Source organism: Penicillium angulare, assembly GCF_028827245.1.
Source record: "Penicillium angulare strain IBT 27051 chromosome Unknown utg000008l_segment0_segment0, whole genome shotgun sequence".
Lineage (NCBI taxonomy): Eukaryota > Fungi > Ascomycota > Eurotiomycetes > Eurotiales > Aspergillaceae > Penicillium > Penicillium angulare.
Window position 1 is genome coordinate 1,972,392 of NW_026623167.1, and position 19,811 is coordinate 1,992,202.

General features: G+C 47.0%; 5 protein-coding genes across 5 annotated transcripts; 2 read left to right on the plus strand and 3 right to left on the minus strand.

Annotated features, from left to right (window-relative positions):
- Positions 1-1,368: 1,368 nt before the first annotated feature.
- Positions 1,369-4,502, plus strand: set2 (SET and WW domain protein; the record flags this gene model as incomplete). The annotated part of the gene is made up of 4 exons (XM_056927619.1): positions 1,369-1,774; positions 2,051-3,696; positions 3,764-3,844; positions 3,909-4,502. 4 exons carry the CDS (start codon positions 1,369-1,371, stop codon positions 4,500-4,502), a joined length of 2,727 nt encoding a protein of 908 aa, XP_056774667.1.
- A 680-nt stretch (positions 4,503-5,182) lies between these two features.
- N7478_011406 (translation initiation factor 6) lies at positions 5,183-6,305 on the minus strand (the record flags this gene model as incomplete). Its single annotated transcript, XM_056927620.1, has 4 exons — positions 5,183-5,729; positions 5,826-5,912; positions 5,969-6,040; positions 6,271-6,305. The coding sequence occupies 4 exons, from the start codon at positions 6,303-6,305 to the stop codon at positions 5,183-5,185; spliced, it is 741 nt and encodes a 246-aa protein (XP_056774668.1).
- Positions 6,306-7,603: 1,298 nt separating this feature from the next.
- Positions 7,604-10,320, minus strand: N7478_011407 (uncharacterized protein; the record flags this gene model as incomplete). The annotated part of the gene is made up of 3 exons (XM_056927621.1): positions 7,604-8,605; positions 8,687-10,113; positions 10,239-10,320. 3 exons carry the CDS (start codon positions 10,318-10,320, stop codon positions 7,604-7,606), a joined length of 2,511 nt encoding a protein of 836 aa, XP_056774669.1.
- Positions 10,321-11,974: 1,654 nt separating this feature from the next.
- N7478_011408 (uncharacterized protein) lies at positions 11,975-13,210 on the minus strand (the record flags this gene model as incomplete). The annotated part of the gene is made up of 1 exon (XM_056927622.1): positions 11,975-13,210. One exon carries the CDS (start codon positions 13,208-13,210, stop codon positions 11,975-11,977), a length of 1,236 nt encoding a protein of 411 aa, XP_056774670.1.
- Positions 13,211-14,961: 1,751 nt separating this feature from the next.
- On the plus strand, positions 14,962-16,635 carry N7478_011409 (putative UV excision repair protein (RadW); the record flags this gene model as incomplete). Its single annotated transcript, XM_056927623.1, has 7 exons — positions 14,962-14,979; positions 15,065-15,112; positions 15,184-15,259; positions 15,338-15,417; positions 15,483-15,815; positions 15,952-16,455; positions 16,519-16,635. The coding sequence occupies 7 exons, from the start codon at positions 14,962-14,964 to the stop codon at positions 16,633-16,635; spliced, it is 1,176 nt and encodes a 391-aa protein (XP_056774671.1).
- Between the last annotated feature and the right edge of the window lie 3,176 nt (positions 16,636-19,811).

Sequence of the window (19,811 nt, forward strand, 5' to 3'; positions counted from 1 at the left end):
ACCCAAAAACCCCAGTGGTTTGGATCTTATCTTCGCAGTAATTGGGATACCCAGGTGGAATATGGAATCATTCCGAGATGATCAGTACAGTACTCTGTACTTTAGGATCTCAGTACTGGACATGGAAATAATAAAATAAAAAATAAAAACAATATCCAATTATCCATCCATGATGATGTCAATAATGCCCCTTTTTGGGTCTTCATAAGGATGTACAGCACAGATGTACTTCGGTGGCACAGTTGACGGGGTATACGCAGTTACCGAGGTTCCCTTTTGAATTATCTTATTATCTTATTTAGTTTAAATTTTAAATTTTAAATTTAATTTATTTCTCCGTCTCAATTCATTATCTCCAAAAGAAAACGCACAGACACCGTTTGCCTACTGCATGAATCTCTGATACTCTGATCCAACTCATTCCCATCCAATCGATTTCCGCCCAGACTGAAATTTATGCATTCGCTTCTCTCCCACTCCTCATGCTTCATCCCTATCCACTCATTGTACTGCACCTTTCACGTAGCTGCCCGTGGACGTGGCTCTGCAGGGCTTAGCGACCAGAGGCTCCATCCAGACTCACCATTCCCCGTCCATCCTGTTTCAGCTGCATTTGGTGGCTGTCCTAGCTGTCCTAGCTGTCCCTAGCTGCATGTCATTTTTCATCCTTTCTCGCCTTTTGTCTCGCCTTGTCTTTCTTTGTGATTCTCTTTCTCTTTCTTCTATGCCTAGTACTTGGGCAGAGACTAACCCCGAGAACAAAGACATTCATTGGGGACAATGTATCGAGGTTATCTTTATATTCACTATCACTACTATTCCCAGATTCAAGTTATCATATTTTATATCTTATATTTTATATTTGCATATTTAGCTGCCTTCATGTAGATGATTATGCGATTCTATTTTTATAGCCAGCTCAACAATTCAACAATCAGTTTCACTGATGAATCTTTTCACTCTGGGACTGACCCTTCAACGCTGTCAGTGGCAGTCAATGATATCCACACGCGTGATCTTCGTGATCTCTTCTCTCATTCAACGTCATACCTGACCACATCACCTCTAACCAGAATTCAAGACCAGAACATTATTCTTCAATACCTCAAGACAAAAGGAAACACACAGATCACAGAGAATCAAAAAATAAGCAAAACAGATGAACCAGAAGCAGGACAGAAAAGAAAGCTTCCCCTTGCGCAGTCTAGTCGCGGTGGACGGTGGGCGGTGAGCGCGCGCGACACGGGAATAACGTCTGAGTTTCTTAGGAATAACCATTTGTGAAATTGAGTCTTCCTCTTTTGATCTCTTCAACTCATCTTCTTCTTTCTCACTCCACTTCCCTCCACCCCGTAGTCCGGGTCAGTCATGTCTGCCCATGGCACGGACTCCCATGATATCGAGGCAGTCATGGACTCGCCATCCGCCAATGGTTCCGACACTTTAAAAAATGGCCAGCCTGCGCGCCTTTCTCGGTCGCCTTTACCTCGTCAAAGCGCGACTGCAACTCCTGATCTGAAACCGAAGATGGAGGACACAGAAAAAAAAGTCGGCGGCGACGTCGTCGTTAAGCAGGAGCCTGGGCAGCCGCCCAGACTGTCGAGGAGTGCTTCACAGAAGGTCGTGCCGAGGGCGCCGCGGTTGTTTTCGCATTTGCCTGATAGTACTCAGGAGGCGCTGAGGGGGTTCGAGAAGATCGAACAGTGCTCATATGCGAATAAATATATGGGCTTTACGGAACATGCAATGGAGTGTGATTGTGCTGAGGAGTGGGGTAGGTGATTCTTCTTGTTCTTATTCTTATTCTTGTTGTTCTTGTCTTCTTGTCGTTATTCAATTTTTTACCCTTTTCTTCTTCTCTTCATGTACAGCCGATGAGAGTTGGAGGGATACAAGCTGGGTCATCAGCTGGGAGGAGCGAAAGTGGTATCGTGGCATGTTCAAGGGCACCCTTTCACTTTCTCGGTTTCCTCTCTTCTTCCTACTCCAGTCTTATCCTCCATACCTCTCTTTTCATACACAGTTTACTTATTATCATGGATTTAAATAGATTCCGAGATCGGCCAGAACCTAGCGTGTGGTGAAGACTCCGACTGCATCAATCGAGCAACCAAAATCGAGTGCGTGGGTGACTGCGGCTGTGGCCCCGACTGCCAAAACCAACGATTCCAAAAGAAACAATATGCGAAGGTATCGGTTATCGACACTGGAGACAAGGGCTATGGATTACGAGCCGAGACAAATTTGGAGGCTCATCAATTAATCTACGAATATGTTGGAGAGGTGGTGGGCGAGTCCCAATTTCAACGGCGAAGGAGAGATTATGACGCCCAAGGAATCCGTCATTTCTATTTCATGTCGCTCAACAAGGGAGAGTTTGTGGACGCGACCAAACGGGGAAACTTGGGCCGGTTCTGTAATCACTCGTGCAACCCGAACTGTTATGTGGACAAATGGGTTGTGGGCGAGAAGATGCGGATGGGAATCTTCGCCGAACGGGCTGTACAGGCTGGCGAGGAGCTGGTTTTCAACTACAACGTTGATCGATACGGTGCCGACCCGCAGCCTTGCTATTGTGGTGAACAGAACTGCACTGGATTTATCGGTGGTCGGACTCAGACAGAACGGGCTACGAAACTCTCGAACGTTACGATCGAAGCCCTTGGTATCGACGATGCCGATGCTTGGGATACCGTGGTGGCACGCCGTCCTAAGAAGAAGAAGACTGAGGAAGACGATGAGGAGTACGTGGACAGTGTGCAGCCCAAGTCTCTGGATGAGGACGGCGTGACCAAGGTCATGGCCGCTCTTATGCAATGTCAAGAGAAATGGATTGCTGTCAAGCTGCTCGGCCGTATTCAGCGCTGTGATGATGAGAGAGTACGGAATCGAGTCGTGAAAATGCACGGTTACCAGATTCTCAACTCCCAGCTTGCCATGTGGAAGGAGGACAATGTTGTGTTGATGCAGATCTTGGATATCCTGGATAAGTTCCCTCGACTTACCCGGAACAAGATCGTCGACTCAAAGATTGAAGATACCATCCGACCTTTTACCACATGCGAGGATGAGCGTGTTGCAACCAAAGCCACTACGCTTTTGGCTAGCTGGGCCAACCTAGAGGTTGGCTATCGTATCCCACGCATGAAGCGAGGCGAGCAACCAAAGCAAGCTGTGAACCAATTCGAGCGTCGTGAATCTGGCCGAGAGCAGCAGCGTCAACGCTCCGCGTCTCCCCCTCATACAGCACCACATGAGCCACAACACATGCAGAACCTTGCAAAGGGTCGGCGGGGAGGAGAGCCCCATCTTCAGCGGGATCTTCATCACAATCGTCCTCGACCTGGTGGTCGTCGCAATATCCGACCACCACAGTCGCAGCCTCTACCCGAGGGATGGTATACTGCCAAGGATGAAACTGGTCGTGTTTACTACTATTCTGCCTCGAAAGAGGTGACATGGAATCGACCAATTGCCCCGGCTGTCTCTGCTCAGCCTTCTGTGAACAAGACCAATAATACGCTTTTGCAAAACATCATTGATGGAATCATGTCCCAAGACAAGACTCCTTCAGATCAAAAAAGCGACACCCCCAGGACACCACAGCAACCTTCAGATCAACCGGAGAAGAAGAAAGAGGGAGACTGGTGGAAGAAGCTTAATGAGCAGAAGCAAAGAAAGCTGTACGAGAACACTGTATGTGAAATTCCTTTCTTTATTATCTCCAGCCAACGAGCAAGTACCAATACTGATTACCATTCAGCTTCACCCTCACATCAAGTTCGTCATGGATCAATATAAAAACAAGATCCCGAAGGAAGATCTCAAGCGATTTGCCAAAGATGTAAGTCTCCTTTTCTGCCTCCTTCCCCCTTTGCTCTTCATGAATACTAATCCTCCCAACTTAGACTGCTAGGAGACTTGTCGACGGCGATTACAAACGTGGCCGGGTAACAGATCCAACCAAGATTAGCGAAAAGCACACCCACACCGTGAGAAAGTTCTGCAAAGAGTTCTTCGACAAGGCCGCGAAGAAACACAAGGACCGCGAGGCAGCCAAAGCCAAGAAGAGCGGTACCGTCAAGCCAGATACAGGCGACAACGATGGCGATGTGAGAATGTCCGATGATGAAGCCGAGCCTTCTGCCGGGACAGGCACAGCGACTTCACCAATGGATGATGATGCATATGCCTCGCTTAAGCGCAAGCGTGATGGTTCCTTGGACCAGGACCAGGCCCAACCTACCCCCGACGAAGGAGGCAGTTCCCCTTCTAAACGACAGAAATCTACACCTCCACCCCCTCCACCTCCACCACCGATTACAGATGATATCAAGGCGGAAGATAAAGGGGTTGAGGAATCTATTACACCACCATCGGTTCCGCCTCCTCCTCAGGAATCCCCTAAGGGAAACCTTGATGGATCTGAATCTGGGTATAAAGGCCCAGACGTGGAAATAAAAGATATACCCTCGCATACCCATGTAGAGGGGAAGGTATGATAAAAGTTTCCATTGCATTGCATTTTATTCGCATTTTATTCACATTGAGCATGAGCATGATCATACAGCTGGCCCATTTTATTCTGATTCATTTTGATTCGATTCTGCTTATGCGGTCAGTATCATGGCCCCTTCCTATCTACACTACCCATTGAAGACAAACAACTTCCAGTCCAATTATCTTTCGTTTCGTTTTATTTTGTTCTGCTCATCTCGATCTACTTGGTCTTCTTCTCTTCGAGATGCTTATTCTGTATTTTTGTCAAATACCCCGATCATAGTTGCAATTAAGGAGTTGGTCGCCTTTCCCTTTATCTTTATATTGATCATGTTTGATTATTCGTTTGAATAGGTAGATAGACTTTGATCTGGATCACTGCAGGTTTGTTTTGTTCGGACTTACAGATAGATGATGGATCAGATCATGTAATAGTATTCTATAATTCAAGTTCGCATATAATCTTCTTGCTTCCTACTACATAACCTTGAAACCCACGATCTATACAACCAGAAACAAGAATAAAACCCAAAACTTTTCATAAACCTCCATAGTACTCAGACAAAAATATGATAATATAATCCAAATCAAGCATTTTCATTCATCAAATCTCACTAGTAAAATCCACTACTAGCGATATCCATTACCAATAAGCAGGTAGTAACATTGAAGTAGAATCCATCTAATAGAAACTCTCAACAATACTCTCCTTATTAGGACCCTGTCCAGCACCACCAGGTGCCATCTCTCCAAGTCTAAAAACAGACTCAATAACACTCAACTCCGTAGCAGTAGTATCCAAACCCGTAACAGCAAGCCAATCATTAACCACCATACCCGCACCAACAACAGGAGATCCCCGATTAACCGAACCCGCAACGAGCGGAACCTGCAACAGAGAAGAAAGCTCATCTTGATCTCTAATTGAGGTTTTGGGGTGCACGATACCTCCAGCATTGGAGAGAGACATGTAAGAGCCTGTAAGGACATTGTCGGCTACTGTTTGGCGGAAGACTTCGACGCCTAGCACGTCGGCGATGATTTCTTCTGTTTCGCGCTCCAGATCGGGGTGGACGATTGCTACGTGGTCGTTGCAGCAGATTACGTTTCCGAGGGCTGAGAGGCGTTCTTCGATTCTTTGGATCTTTACACTGTCGGGGAGGGTGTTGCGGAGGTGCTGCAGTTCTTGGTCTGTGGTTGTGGTTGGGACGAGGAGACCCTTGCGGTTTCTATGGGATTTTATTAGCTTTGTTTGATTTGTTTCTGTCTAGGATATGGATATGGATATGGTGGGATGGGAATGATGGAGAGGAGAAGAGACATACCCAACTGTTAACCGACCGACGATGCGGGTACCGGCAATAGTGGCGTGGCAGATGGGAATGACATCCTGAAGCTCAGACTCGAAGACACTAATGGTTGTTAGAGATGTTTTGTCTTTCATGATTGTCACTGAGTTGAGTTATACCTGTAGAAGTTCTCGGAGGCACCGACAGCGACGATGGCGTAGGAGTTTGTCAGGCGGGCGAAGACACCGACCCTGATTTCATGTTAGCTTTTGTCTTTTTATTCAAGGTGGTTTCATTAATGCGCTGCGATGGATTGGATTTTTGGATTTTTAGGAAATTTTTCTTTTTTTTCGCTTTTTTTTTTCTTGTCGTCTTGTCTTCCATTTCTGCATGTGGTAGACTGCACTGCACTACAGTGCAGTGCAATTCATTCCAGTATCCTTCCAATCCATCCATCAAGCGACCCAGGTATAAAACTCACTCATTTGAGTTCTCGAATTGCGCGCGAACAGCCATGTTGGATATTTCTAGTCTGTCTGAACAAGTGGGTATCACGATGACGGCGGAGGAACCGGAAAGAAGATGAGATCAGGTATTATCCTGAAGAGAAAGGTAGGTAGTAGGAGATCCGAACGTGAATCTAAATCGGCAACAAAGACTGTACTGTAGATTGTACGAGCAGAGGCAGAGGGCAGATCTTAAATGGTGAAGTGGGATGAAGATTGAAAAAGAGCAAAAGCTTTAGCCAATCAGGGCGAGGGGCTGATTGCCCCGCTTGGTGGAGATGGAAGACGAATTGGATGTACTCGGTACATAATTTTGTGTGTGAGTTTCACTGTAGGCTAGGTATCGGATACTTGTATTATTTGAGTCATTCTGCCTCATCGTTACGGGTCTAGAGGATGATGACTCGATTTGAATTTGGGGCTGAGTTGTTGGGCTGTTAAGTAGTTTTATTATTGTTCATTATTTTTATTGTTAGTGTATGAGTAATACTGCATAATTAACACGGGGTTGTTGTAAGTAGTACACATCTACACATGTGCATTGCATGCAGTTATTATGCAGTTACACTTACAGTTAGGTACACGAGAAGGAATACGGTGTGCCCATGTACATTGTCAATTCCTGGTAACTATCCATACATCTTCATGTTCTCAACATGTTCTTTATGATATCCAAGAAATCGAGAAAGACATGACGATGAAAACTGATCCAACGAGCAGCGGAAAAAATCAAAATGTAAGGCGCAATAAAGAACAAAGTTCTTCGAGTTGGGATATGAAAATGAAAACTAAATCCTGCGATAAACAAGAAGCCTAACCAGACCAGGGTAATAGACGCCAGAAGAAGAAGAAGAAAAACGCCGACGCTGAAGAGACAGAGGTAAAGTACATTCGGAGGTCGTGGTGCAGTGCACTTCACACTGAAGTGCATGTGCATGTGCATGTTTGGGTTGGGGACTGCAGATGGACTCGAGTAGGTAGGTGCTCGAGTCGAAACGAAGCAATCAAATGAAAACGAGTCATTGTTGATAATACATAGGACTGGTAATGTCCGTGATCAACTCGGACTATTGGATATCGTATGGGATTGGCTTGTGTATTTCTGGATATGAAGTAATATCTCTAACCAATTGTGATTAATCGGATACCCTTTAGAGTTGAATTAGGCGCAATATGTAGAGAAGCCCTCATCTTTGAGAATTCGCTACTCAAGATGCGTAGTGATGGGTGTGATGGTACATTGTTTGTATGTTGTGGATGGCGTGTTATGTGAATTAGAAGGCGGGATGGTGTATCAATACTTCATCTTTAGTATCGACGAGGAGGGGGTTGGTGAGATCCTGGAGGACCCGGTGGTCCAGGCGGTCCATGGCTATGAGGCGATGGAAAGTACATAGAAGGGGGGCCTGGAGGTCCTGGGGGTCCCTGATTAGGTGGAGCACCATGGCCCGGTGGTGGGCCATGACCTGGTGGAGGCCCAGGCAAATAACCAGGCAGAGGAAGACGAGCAAAGTTAGACCCTGGAGGCGGGGGAAGCTGAGGAGGACCATTCATAGCAAAAGGGTCAGGAAGACCAAGCTGGCCACGGGCTGGAAGTAAACGGCGAGGCTGTTGAGTTGGGGTTGGCCGAGGCAAAATGAATGATCGTGGATCTGTTGGACCATGAGACATGCCAGGTGGAGGGGGAGCCTGGGATGGTTGATGTTGATGTTGGGGCTGGTGTAGTAGAGGGCGATGAGAAGGTGGCATATTTGGGTCTGTTCGCATCTGAGGAAGCTGGGTTGTTTGTGGTGGCTCACCAAGAGCGATATCAGCGAGAATGAACAGGGATCGGGGTGGTTCTTGTTCGACTGTTCCGTCGATGGAATTAACCCGGCCGCCGGTAGGGATGTTGTTGGCGGCTTCGTGCTCGCTGATAGCCTTGGAGGCTTCCAATAGAACTCCCATAGCTCGATCAACCGTCTCTTGGTGCTCGACATCATTTCCAGAATCCAAAGCTCGCATCTGAGGATTCACATCGATACCCATGCGGACCTTCTGGAGGAAGTCCTCCCAAGCATCGTCGTCGCCGAGATCAAAAGCAATTGCACCTTCTGGTTCACGAACAGACTCTGAGATGAAGCCTCGCGTGACCTCTTTGGCTCCGGGTTTGCCGATTCGGAAAAGATACTGAGGCTCTTCAAATTGGGGGTCAGATCCATCAGTCTCAGTATGTTCATCATCTTCAGCTGCTCTTCGGCCGGTCATCCATGCAACGTATTTTCCGCGACTAAGTTTTTCGAATTCTTCCTTGATATCATCGATGTGCTTCTAGGCGATCAGGTTAGACAACCGGAACTAAGGGAGGGAGGGAAGTAGTATGAGCCTTTCACATAAAACAGGGCTGCTTACCGTAGCTGTATTTTTGATCGTGAAGATCTGGCCCTGGAAAACCCTCTCATCGCATTCTACTTTAAAATCGCGATCTGCCTTCAGACGGTTCAGAGCCTTGCGCTCGAACTGAAGAAGATCCCGCTGTACCTGAGCCCACTCAGGACAGTCCAAATGAGCATGTTTATCACGGGCAAGTTTCGTCATCGTATGATCAGCCAACTTGTTCAATGCGACCTGTTGCGCCTGGCCAACTTTCTTGAACAAAGCCGCTAGCTGATCCTGGCGATCCTTGATGCCCTGAGTAGCAGGAATAGGTGAAGGAGATCGTCTCCGACTATCACTGTCCCAAATCTCATCTTCAATTCTCTTGCCGCCGCGACGGGCCGTTGCAGCTGCACGAGCACGACCCCGGCCTCGACCTCCGCGCGCACGAACTGCGGAACGGTATGGTCCAATGGCACCGCCACGACTACCGCGACCACGACCTCGGCCTCGGCCTCGTCCACGAATACCACCGCGGCCTCCACGACCACCTCTTCGGGCGGGTTCGTCTTTTGGTGGTTCATCGGCGACAGCAGTCAGTGCATTGTCGGTGGAGGTAGCACCGGCGTCAGTTGGAGTTGGAATTGGAGGAGATTCAGTTGCGATGCCATTTTCAAGTGTGATGTCGGGGGTGTTTTTCACATCTTCTTCCAGCTTGGGCTTCTTGGCTGTTGTCGGATCAGGTGAGTGAGATTCGGTCTTCGGTTCAATTGATTTGCGTTCTCGTTTTCGCCCTTGGCGCGGTGAAGATGATACCTTTGTTGGCAGGAACTCGGAGGTAGTCTCACTTGCCTCTGTAGGCGATGGTTGCATAGTCCCCGAAGGAGCTGAATGCTCATCTTCAGTCTGGTGAGGATCCTCCACCTCTTGAATGGCGTTGGTGGATGGACCAGTGGTTTCAGGTGTTTGAGAAGATTTAGTGATTTGCGGTTGGGGAGGAAATGAAGCCAAGTCGTAGTCATGACCATTTTCAAATTCATCATGGTCATCAAGTTCCATTCTCTTGGATGGAGAGAAATTTTCATTTTCATTTTCATTTTCATTTTCATTTTCAAGCGGGGTTTCATCGGAACCTCTGGTTCGAGCTGATGAACGAGTCTTTCTGGATGACTCCGGAACAGCCATAGCGCGCTTAGAGCGTCGTGTGTTGCGCGGAGTCTCCGGATTCTGCGCCGATGAACGCGCTGAAGCCGTTGCCGACTTTGACTGTTCGGGTGGTGGTAATCCCAAGGCAGCCGCCAATTTGGGAGGGTTCAGTTTTAGTTTGATGATACGCGTGAGAGGTGGAGAGTCTGGCACCCGCGATGCCGGGCCTGGGAGGCTATTCCGGGCTACATTGCGAGCACCTCCGCGGCCACCTCTTCCGGTCCCGCGTGCGCGAGGAGCCGGAGCAGAGAAAGAGTCTAGGTGAGGTTAGTCGATGTGGTGGCTGGTGGCTAGGTAAAGTGGGGAGTAGGAATCGAGCAAGTTGAAAAGCAAGATGCAAATTTTGATTAAGGGGAGAGGCAGGGTGGATGAAATAACTTACCTGAAGCACGGCGCGTGGATCGCGTGGCCAAGCTGGGGGTATGGACCGGGCCCTGGCCTCTTTTTCCTCGTCGGCCCACCATGGCTAACGTCTTTGTGAGGATGCGATGTTAGCAAGGGAGGTTGCAGACGAGTGAGGTTGAAACAGGAAGAGACGGGTGGTGGTGATAGGAAAAGAAAAAAGGAAAAGAATCAAGCCAAGAACAGGGACAGGATGAAAGTTCAACGGTAGGAGAGTAGAATAGAAAAGAATCAAGAAAAACGGGGAGGTAGATGGTAGTAAGAGGATGAGATGGTAAAGGAAGAAAAGCAAAGTGGAAGTTGAGGACAGAAATAGAAAGCAGAAAAATAGCCTCAACTTCACTGGTGTTGTAGTGAATGGTTGACTGAAGGGAGATCCAACATGATCGTCACCTAATGCAACAGGGGGAAAAAATAGAAAACTAGCCACAAGAGCGAATTGGGAATTAGGCAGTTAGATCACCACATAAGCATAGAGATAGAGCTTAGAGGCAACAGTGGAAGCAGAGATACAAGACAAAGACACGAATTTAGACCGACTTTAGCGTGAGAGGTCCAACTTGGGCTTCACTTGGGGAATTTTTACGGGTCAATCAGGCTGGGATGGGATGGGATGGGATGGGATCGGAGATCACAGGGGGGAAAAGAAGAAAAGAATAGAAAAAATAACAATTAAATCGCGCAGGGGAAAAGAACAGGGTGAGATGGGAGATGAGAGATAGGAATGGGGAGATGAGGATTGGACAGTACAGGATAAAAAGGTAGAGATAGTAGTTATGAGGTTGCTGGTGTTCACTTACCAAAGTTGCCAGAAGTTGGAGGAATGAGACTCTGTTACTCGGAGACGCAGGATCTGACGGGTAAAAGAAGTGGATTTGGGGGGGGGGAGAGATCAGTACAAGTGGCGATTGATGGGATGCAAGGGGATCAGAGGAACAGAGGAACAGAGGAACAGCTGGGGAAGTGTACTGTAACTCTGATAGAGGAGAATAGGATAAAATAAAGAAAAGAAGAAGTAGAGCCAAAGACAGAGAAAGAGAAGAAAAGTGGTAAATTGTAAATTGTCGTAAATTGCAGAGGATTTTGGTATTTCCCGCGCGTCTATGATCAACTGCGACAATACAGACAAATACTGAGAGATCTCGGACTAATTACTCTCCTGATTTAAAAGAATACACCTAGGATCATAGTTAAATATAGTTAAATATATAATTAAATATATACTCCCTCTCATAATCACATTAATCCTCCTCAATCTCCATTCAGCCTCTTCTTCTCCTCTTCCGACCCACTTGGTGACAATACCTTGTACCAGACGAACGCGGCCGAAGATGGCGGAACCGTTCCCCATACGACAGTCGTATAGTCGGTATAGTCTACTGAACCGAGAGATCCGAGAAAAATCAGAATACTGAGTACTCCTTGAGTTATAAGAGAAATAGAAAAGTAACATTGTATCCATATATCCAAGAATCCATCATCATTGTCGTAGCCGTGCATTCCCGTATGCACGGCGGATCCAGGAGATCAAAAAACTCATATACAGAAACAGAACGCCGATCATCATCACTGCACATTATACAGAACCCATAAGAAATCCAGCCAAGAGAATAAAGAGCGAAGAATCAGATCGCAGTCATAAGGAAAAGAAAGGCAAAGAATGACACTCGTAAGAAAAGGAAAAGAAAAAGAGGGAAAGAGGGAGAACAAGGAAAACTACTCATCAGGAGATTCATTCAAATCATACCGCTTCTCATACTGTGTAATACTCCTCCGCACATGTCCCGCATGAACAAGCGCCATATTCTTCTCCTCCTCACTTAAAAACGGCGAGCCACTCCGATGTTCTCGGAGGGACCGTGCGGATCGCATCCGAGTCACCGTCTTATGTGTAATCGTCTGTCCGGCAGAGGGGGACGCCTTCACCCGCGTTCCGGGACTAGGGGTAGGAGAGGGACAAGGGCTCGTTGCGCGAAAGAGAGGGTGAATACGGTCTTCTGTTGAGAATCCCAGTGCTTCCATTGATGCTGTGGGGGAGTCGAGATTCAGGTTCAGATTGTAGCTTGATGCTGATGGCGATGGAGATTGGAGGAGATTGTCGAGCGATAGCTGTGGGGATTGGTCTCGGATACGGAGACTAGGTAGGCTGCGGATACTGCTGCTGCCTCGGAGAGGTCGAGTATCGTTCTCATTGGGTATTTGAAGTTGTTGTTGTTGTTGGTTGTGGTGGTCGTTAGTGTCGTGATGTGGTGCTGTGGGTGTTGTAGGTGCTGTTGATGCAGTAGAGGTCGTATCGAAAGAGGCATGCTTATGCTGTTCAAAACATAATGTGCCCCCTGAATAACGATTAGATCGTCGGGGATATTTTCGTAGTGAACCCCGTCTTGTATCGAAGCGGTTCATATCAGGATAAGGATCACTGAGTGTTTGCGTTGGGGTTGTCACTGATGGAGATGGAGATGGAGACGGGGACTCGGGGAGAGCCTTCAGCTCTTGAGAGAGAGTATAAGATCGTGGCCAGGCAGTCTCGGCCTTGGGCTGGAAGCAAATCACAAGGAGATAGCCACAGTAGCATCCTTCTGTAAAGACTGAAATTCCCCAGAAGATAGATCGTGCAATCCACAGTGAAGGCAGGGTAGGATGGGTTGTGGCCATTGTACCTGCTGTTGAACCAGTGGCGGCGATGAAGTATGTTATTGTGAGGAATAAGATACCGATCTTCCATCGGGGCCATTGGATGTTTTGGTGGATCTCTCGATGGACAAGGAAGGTGAGCATTATCATTGCCATGCAGCTGATCACGCTTAAGGCCACTGGGGCTAACTCGGTTGTCCGGGTAGGTGAGGATAAGGATTGAATTGATCCGTAGGTGAGAGCATTGAGAATGGTGACGATAATGAGAGATATCATGGAAGTGCCTGCTAGCGTGTATAGCAATTTAATGGAAAACATGATAGCGATTGCCTGGTAGGTGCGAAATTGAAGTAAATAGGTCGAGGCAGATACAGAATGAAGGTATAATAGGGATAGTATTATAAAATGAATGACTGCAACATGTAAAGAGAGTCGTGTTCACCGGGCAATTTCAGACATCCACGGGCACTGGCAAGGAAGAAAGGCAAGGCCTGTACTAAGTCTTCTGGACAATCCATGCAGGGGGAGGGAGACCGCATATTTAAGACCATGAGGGAGTTCGCGTGGACGGAGCAAAACCCTGGAATTTGGGCGGGACGGGGCGAAGTACACGGTGTGGGAAAGTATATCGAGCATATCGAATGCAAGTTCTGGTGAACATGTCAAATGTGAAATATAGATCGATCTGACCCGTCAACCTGGTATGGAGATTAAAGTCTGTGGGGACGGGAGAAGCAACTACCGTAGGGTCCAGGCACACTAGATGGGATTTAGTGTAAGCTTAGGCCCTTGCAAAATTAAGCGATCTAATAATTAATAAAATTGAGCTTCTTCAATTGATTTGAATAGTAAGATTGTGGGTTAAAAGTCCACATTTGTGGGTTCATCTATCCATGCCATCGTAGAACTTCAAGTTGAACTATTCCGGGGTATAGTCTAGACTACAATTATAGTCTACAAGTACATGTAAGATACACATTAAATTCGCTTCACTTCCCGTCTATCCAAACATCTACTTACTAGCCGACGAACTATTTAAATGATGAATCCATTTCCTCCATGCGGCGGATCGCACAATCCGATCTTCGAATGTGATATGTCGAGCTAGACGACTGTGGGAAAATCTTCCGCTCTCCCCTGAACCTTCTTTTTTATTCTTTCTTTTTTCCGTTAGAAAGATGGAGTAACCTTGGGATCGTCTTGAAATTCTTGGTGCTCATTGGGTTAATTTTTGAGCGATGATTGATAGCGGTGGCTAGTCTCTGAGACGTATATATTGTCTGCGGTCCCGAGGCCCAGGCTCGATCAATGTATGTATTATCTGCTCCAATCGGAACAATGGTCGCTGGAGAGCAGTACGAATGAACCGAAACGATCAGCGTTGATTATTTGTCAAGACTACTAGCATGCTTTTTAGTTGGGGTGGCTGGATTCCTCATTTGAATTCCTTGGGGTCAACTGGTGACTACGTCAGAAGACCAGATACATACTGCATGGATAACTGCAGGATTCAACTCAATTGAACATTGATGGTCCACAGATGCATAAATTTGAGATTTGAATAATATACTGTTCTGCAGAAGGGAATCCATTTTTAAGATCTAGCGTGGCCAAGAAGGTCCTCTTGCAGCCCCATTCCCAGCGTGGGGTTACCCAAGTATAACTCCAACTAAATTCTACAGCCTTGAGGGGCAGAAAAACAAACCCCAAGAGCTAGATTTAACCGTTCAAAGAATATAAACAACCATAAATAACCTCACATGCATTCTTCAAAGGACTACAGACCAAATATATGTATTACCACCCAAGAAACCCGTGATTTGAAGTTCTTTCCCCTGGGACAATAGAATTTACGTGGGAAATCCCCGAGTGTTGTCCGAGTGGGGCGGTGAGACCGGGGCTTCTTCTGCTTGCCATCATCATCGTCACTCCTGCCTCGACTTCTTCCATAACATTCGCTGGGACCACATTTCACTTACCCTTTCCCCGTCACCCTTGACCTCTGTGGACTCTCATTCTCTCCTCCCTACCCTTCTCTATACCCGATCCTCTTCATAAGTGGCGCCAAAATGAAGCTTACTTTCAAGGTTGGTCAAAAAACTTGGCCCCAACGCCCCTCTGCTACCTTGTACGCAAAAAAACCTCTAACGAAATCTCTTTCCATCAATATAGGATCTGAAGCAGGAGAAGTTTGTGATCGAAGTCGAACCTTCTGAGACTGTACGTGATGCTCATCAATACCACCGGACTTCCTCAACGCCACCCAGTGCGGGGCTAATTTTGTACTGCAGGTTCGCCAAGTGAAGGAAAAGATCGCTGAAGTAAAGAGTGGTTACGATGCCGAGCGAACGAAGGTAATCTACTCAGGTATGTGATTCTCTATAACTGTGAACCAAGGTATGGTCTTGGATTGCAAAACTCTGACCATCTTCTCTATCTTTACAGGAAAGATTCTGCAGGATGACAAGACAGTGGAATCTTACAACATCCAAGAAAAGGATTTCTTAGTTTGCTTGCCCTCAAAGGTATCAAAGCTTTGCAACTTCATCTTTCTTGCAAGTGAAATTGGAATCGCTGACATTATGTAAAGCAGCCCAAGGCTGCCTCGTCTTCGTCATCTGCCCAGGTTCCCTCCACACCGGCTGCTCGAGCTCCTGCATCGACCCCTGCTGCTCCTCCTGCTCCCGCCCCAGCTGCTGCATCGGCTGCTCCTGTCCCTGCGACCCCATCCCCTGCCGACCGTGCCACTCAGCCCAGTGGGCAACCCGCCAACTTTGGTGATCCTTCCGCGTTGGCTATGGGAACCGCGGCTGAGGGAGCTGTTGCTCAGATTGAAGCTATGGGATTCGCGAGAAGCGACATCGATCGCGCCATGCGTGCTGCTTTCTTCAACCCAGACCGCGCCATCGAATACCTTTTGACTGTAAGTTTGAAATTTGGATCATCGAAAGAAGATTATAGAACTGGAAAGAGGTGGGAAAGCTAGAGGGGGAAAATAGAGAGAAACAAAACACAAAACTGCGAGGATTTTAGTTCCAATTTCTAATTTCTTATATCAGGGTATCCCCGATAACGTCCAAGCCGAGCAACAACAGGCGCAGCAACAACAGCGCGAGGAGGCTGCCGCCGCTGCTGGTGAGGCATCTCCCACTGCTGCTGCCCCAACCGGTACCACTGGTGGTTCTGAGGCCGAGGAGCCCTTGAACTTGTTCGAGGCAGCTGCTCAGGCTGGTGAGGGTGTTGGCCGTAGTGCTGCTCGCAGTGGTGCTGCTCCTGGTGCCGGTGCCGGTGCCGGTGGCGAACCCCTTGCCAACCTTGACTTCCTTCGAAGCAACCCCCACTTCCAGCAACTTCGCCAACTTGTCCAGCAGCAGCCCCACATGCTTGAGCCCATCTTGCAACAAGTGGCCGCCGGAAACCCACAAATTGCTCAGATCATTGGACAAAACTCCGATCAGTTCCTGCAGCTGTTGAGCGAGGACTTTGAAGATGACGAGGCTGCTCTGCCTCCAGGAACACAGGCCATCTCCGTCACAGAGGAGGAGCGGGACGCTATTGAGCGCGTATGTATATTCAATATCTAAGTTCCTGTCAGAACTGTATACTAACCGGTATATTTTTTCTAGCTCTGCCGTTTAGGTTTCCCCCGTGACTCAGTTATCCAGGCTTACTTCGCCTGTGATAAGAATGAGGAGCTTGCCGCCAATTTCCTCTTCGACCAGCCCGATGAAGATGAGGAGTAATTCTCTCCTTCGGCCAAATCTTTGATTCCACACCCTTCCTTATTTACGTTCTGATGAATACCAAGCATGTCGCTGTTGATTTCACAATAGGCAGAGCTCTTCTGCCTCTTCCCCCATTTCCTCTCCTCCATCCCCAACGTATCTATCTTTTTTTCTCTTCTCCCCAAATACAGATCAAGTCGGTAATTCAGTCGGCATCTACGAGGTTCTGCTTAACGGCCTACGACCATAAGGTCTACCTGCATATCGTTTCCCCATCCTTTACCCCTTTGATACGACATTTCATGTATTTAACCTAATGGGCAAAATGGGATGTTCGCTAGTTAGTACTATCTCGTTCTTATTCGTATACACATTAAGAAGTTTCTAGATATAAATCGGCTGTAATATAACATTTGAACTCGGTACCAATTTATCCAGGTCCCCGAGTGAGTATATACCTAGGCAACCTTGAAGTATCTGATGGTCCGTGCTTGCCCAGCTGCTCCGATCATGCGAACTGCCGTGATGACCCGTCGATCCCGCCACCAATCCCAATCAGCCTTGTGGATCAAGAGCTGGGCTTCGAGGTACGAGACTGTCTTATTGTAGGCTTTGACCGGGAAATGTCCCCAAATCATTTGTATGTATATGCCCTGCATTGGAATTAGTTAAGTCAAATCATTGCATGGTTTCTATTGCCCAAAAGGGGTGCTTGAACCGGTCTACCTAGGTATGTATCTGTTGCATGACCCAGGCTTCACAAAGGTGCACCTAGTCAATTTGAAGTTATGACGCTCCTTCAAATTCTGTGCTGATCGTATGGTGCCCACCTTCCAAGCCCGGAGTTAAGCTGGGAATTCCGATGTTGATGTAGCCGATGTTCAGAATCTGCGTTCTCTTACGCCATGCTCGTCGCGTTGAATTCGATCCCTCTCTTCGACTTGCCTCTTGTGTTGAAGTCGTGTTTGTTCTAACTCAAGGCTAACTGGCGCTCCTCATTCTGCAATTTGTTGACCTTGGACGGCAAATAAAGGACCCATGGGCTATTTGGTATATTCAAGGAGGGGGAAGTAGTAGAGTAGGACTCGAAATAGCGGGTTGGTTGTGACTGAAATTCGGTTTCTTGATCTCGAAATCGCCTCTGCTTGTACTTCTTTTATCTCTGTTTGAAGGGCGGTTTCTTGACGTCAAATGCGTGGTTACTCACGTTGCCTCTTCATTTTGTGCTGCTTGTTCCTGACGGTCGGTCTCTTGGTAAATACATATAACGATATTTTCCCAGGTTGCAAATGGTGCTACGCGGTGTCACGGTGTGTTACACAGGGTCAGTCCTCACATATATAACCATGCTTCAACTTGGAGTTCCTCTCCTGCCTTTCTCTCATACTACTACTATGCCTCATCATTCACCTCCCGTTGCTCTGCATCAGGAATATATATTAGGTAATATTTTTGGCTTGCGTATTATTAGCCTCTCAGCATTTTTCAAGATGGCCTTTAGAGACAATCAGATACGGAATCACTTCGAGGCAGGCAGAAGTCGCCAGGCTGTTGATGTGCTGATTTCATGTATGTAGCTTCAGCTGTCCCATTTTGTTGTAGAGTTCAAGTTGCGGTTTTCATGCCCAGACTTCTATTACCTGTATTGGTATTATGAACAATCAAGGTTACCATAGGCGGGTTACGGCGTTTAGGTGTTATTGTATGGAAATAGAACACCTGCATCTACACTGGTAATTTATTTCATTATTCCAGTTCACGGGTACTATCCATAGTACCCGGGCATCAAGAGAGAGAATAAAGACCATTCGCTTATTATAGTCTCAAATGTCTTTCCAAAAGTCTTTCCAGTTATCTTTTTGATCATCTTTCTATTTGTTTTTCCACCTATGCAGAGCTTACAGTGTAGACAGCGTATACTAGGCGGTAAGAATATAGTGCTAAGAAGGGGTTTTCCCGCTAAGCCCCGGCGGTGTGGGTCTCTGTTTGTAATAACCAATCAAACCCGGAGTCAACAACATTTGAACTATGTCTCGATGCCAGAACAACTTTTCTTCTCTTACACTGTCATCAAGAAGATCAAGCCCATCCACTTATGGGTCACTCGCTGTGATGTCAATAATAGTATGCGCGAAACCTCAATCGAAGCATTGAAATAGATCTTCGAGAAGGAAGTTGAGCAGGCCGCGCTCATAAACCTACTGCTGGCCAATGACACATCTCCTGGCTCTTTTGAGCCCGTCAACGTGTACGAAGAGCTCCCACCAGAAGACGCGGAATAAGTCGAACTTGTCTTACACAATAAAAGACAGAGCTCCGTAGTTAAGGGGCTTGAACGCCTCAACGATCCCCTCTGCTGTCTCCATAGCCCAGCACGCACAGGAAAGACTACTGTGCTTCTGACAAGCCTTCTTCCTCTGCTGAAACCTCTCCGCCGGTGCCTCTTGAGTGCCAGGTTTGAAAAAAGCTCTAGGTCCGCAAGGCGGACGTGTCAGGGAGGAGAGGCTACGGTGAGTATCTTTGGTCTCACCCCCATGGAAGCACGTGGGCTCTTGAATGACCCAACTCGGTTGAATGTAGCAAATAGTCGAGGCAAGTTCGGCCACTACCTGCTCATCAACTTTGAGAATGTGGACATGGATATAAGTCGCAACTATGATCACCGCAAGAAAAAGTCTGACAATTGTGTTTACCGGTTGTTTAAGTACGGCAGGGATAGATCTCTGGTCGCTTTCAACCAAGAGCTGCAAAATGTAGCCTCCGCTTCGTGTCGGAATACCCTCACGACAACGATATCTGGCAATGATTACTTGAGACGTCTAGCCTAATGGTTTGGGGATGCTCCAGAAAGAGAAAGGCACCGGAGAAAAATGGAAACCATAAAAATAAAAGAGAGATAGCGTTCAGGTTTCAGATAATAGCTTAATGGTCTGAGAGTTGTTAGGAAATCAAATGACTTGAGGGTTGAAGAATATTTTCCAAAGCAGTTCATGATATTATTAGCATCTTCTAAGTAGTCTTTCTTTCTTTTTTCTTAAATGAAGCCACTAGCATACTTTGAAGTATTTTTAAAAAGCATTTTTCTATTTGTCTTTCCATGCTTCCCCATCTACGTAGAGCTTACAGTACAGATAGCGTTGTATGTACTATAGACCCCGTAACTATCCCAGACTAGTATGGAAATCATTACATCG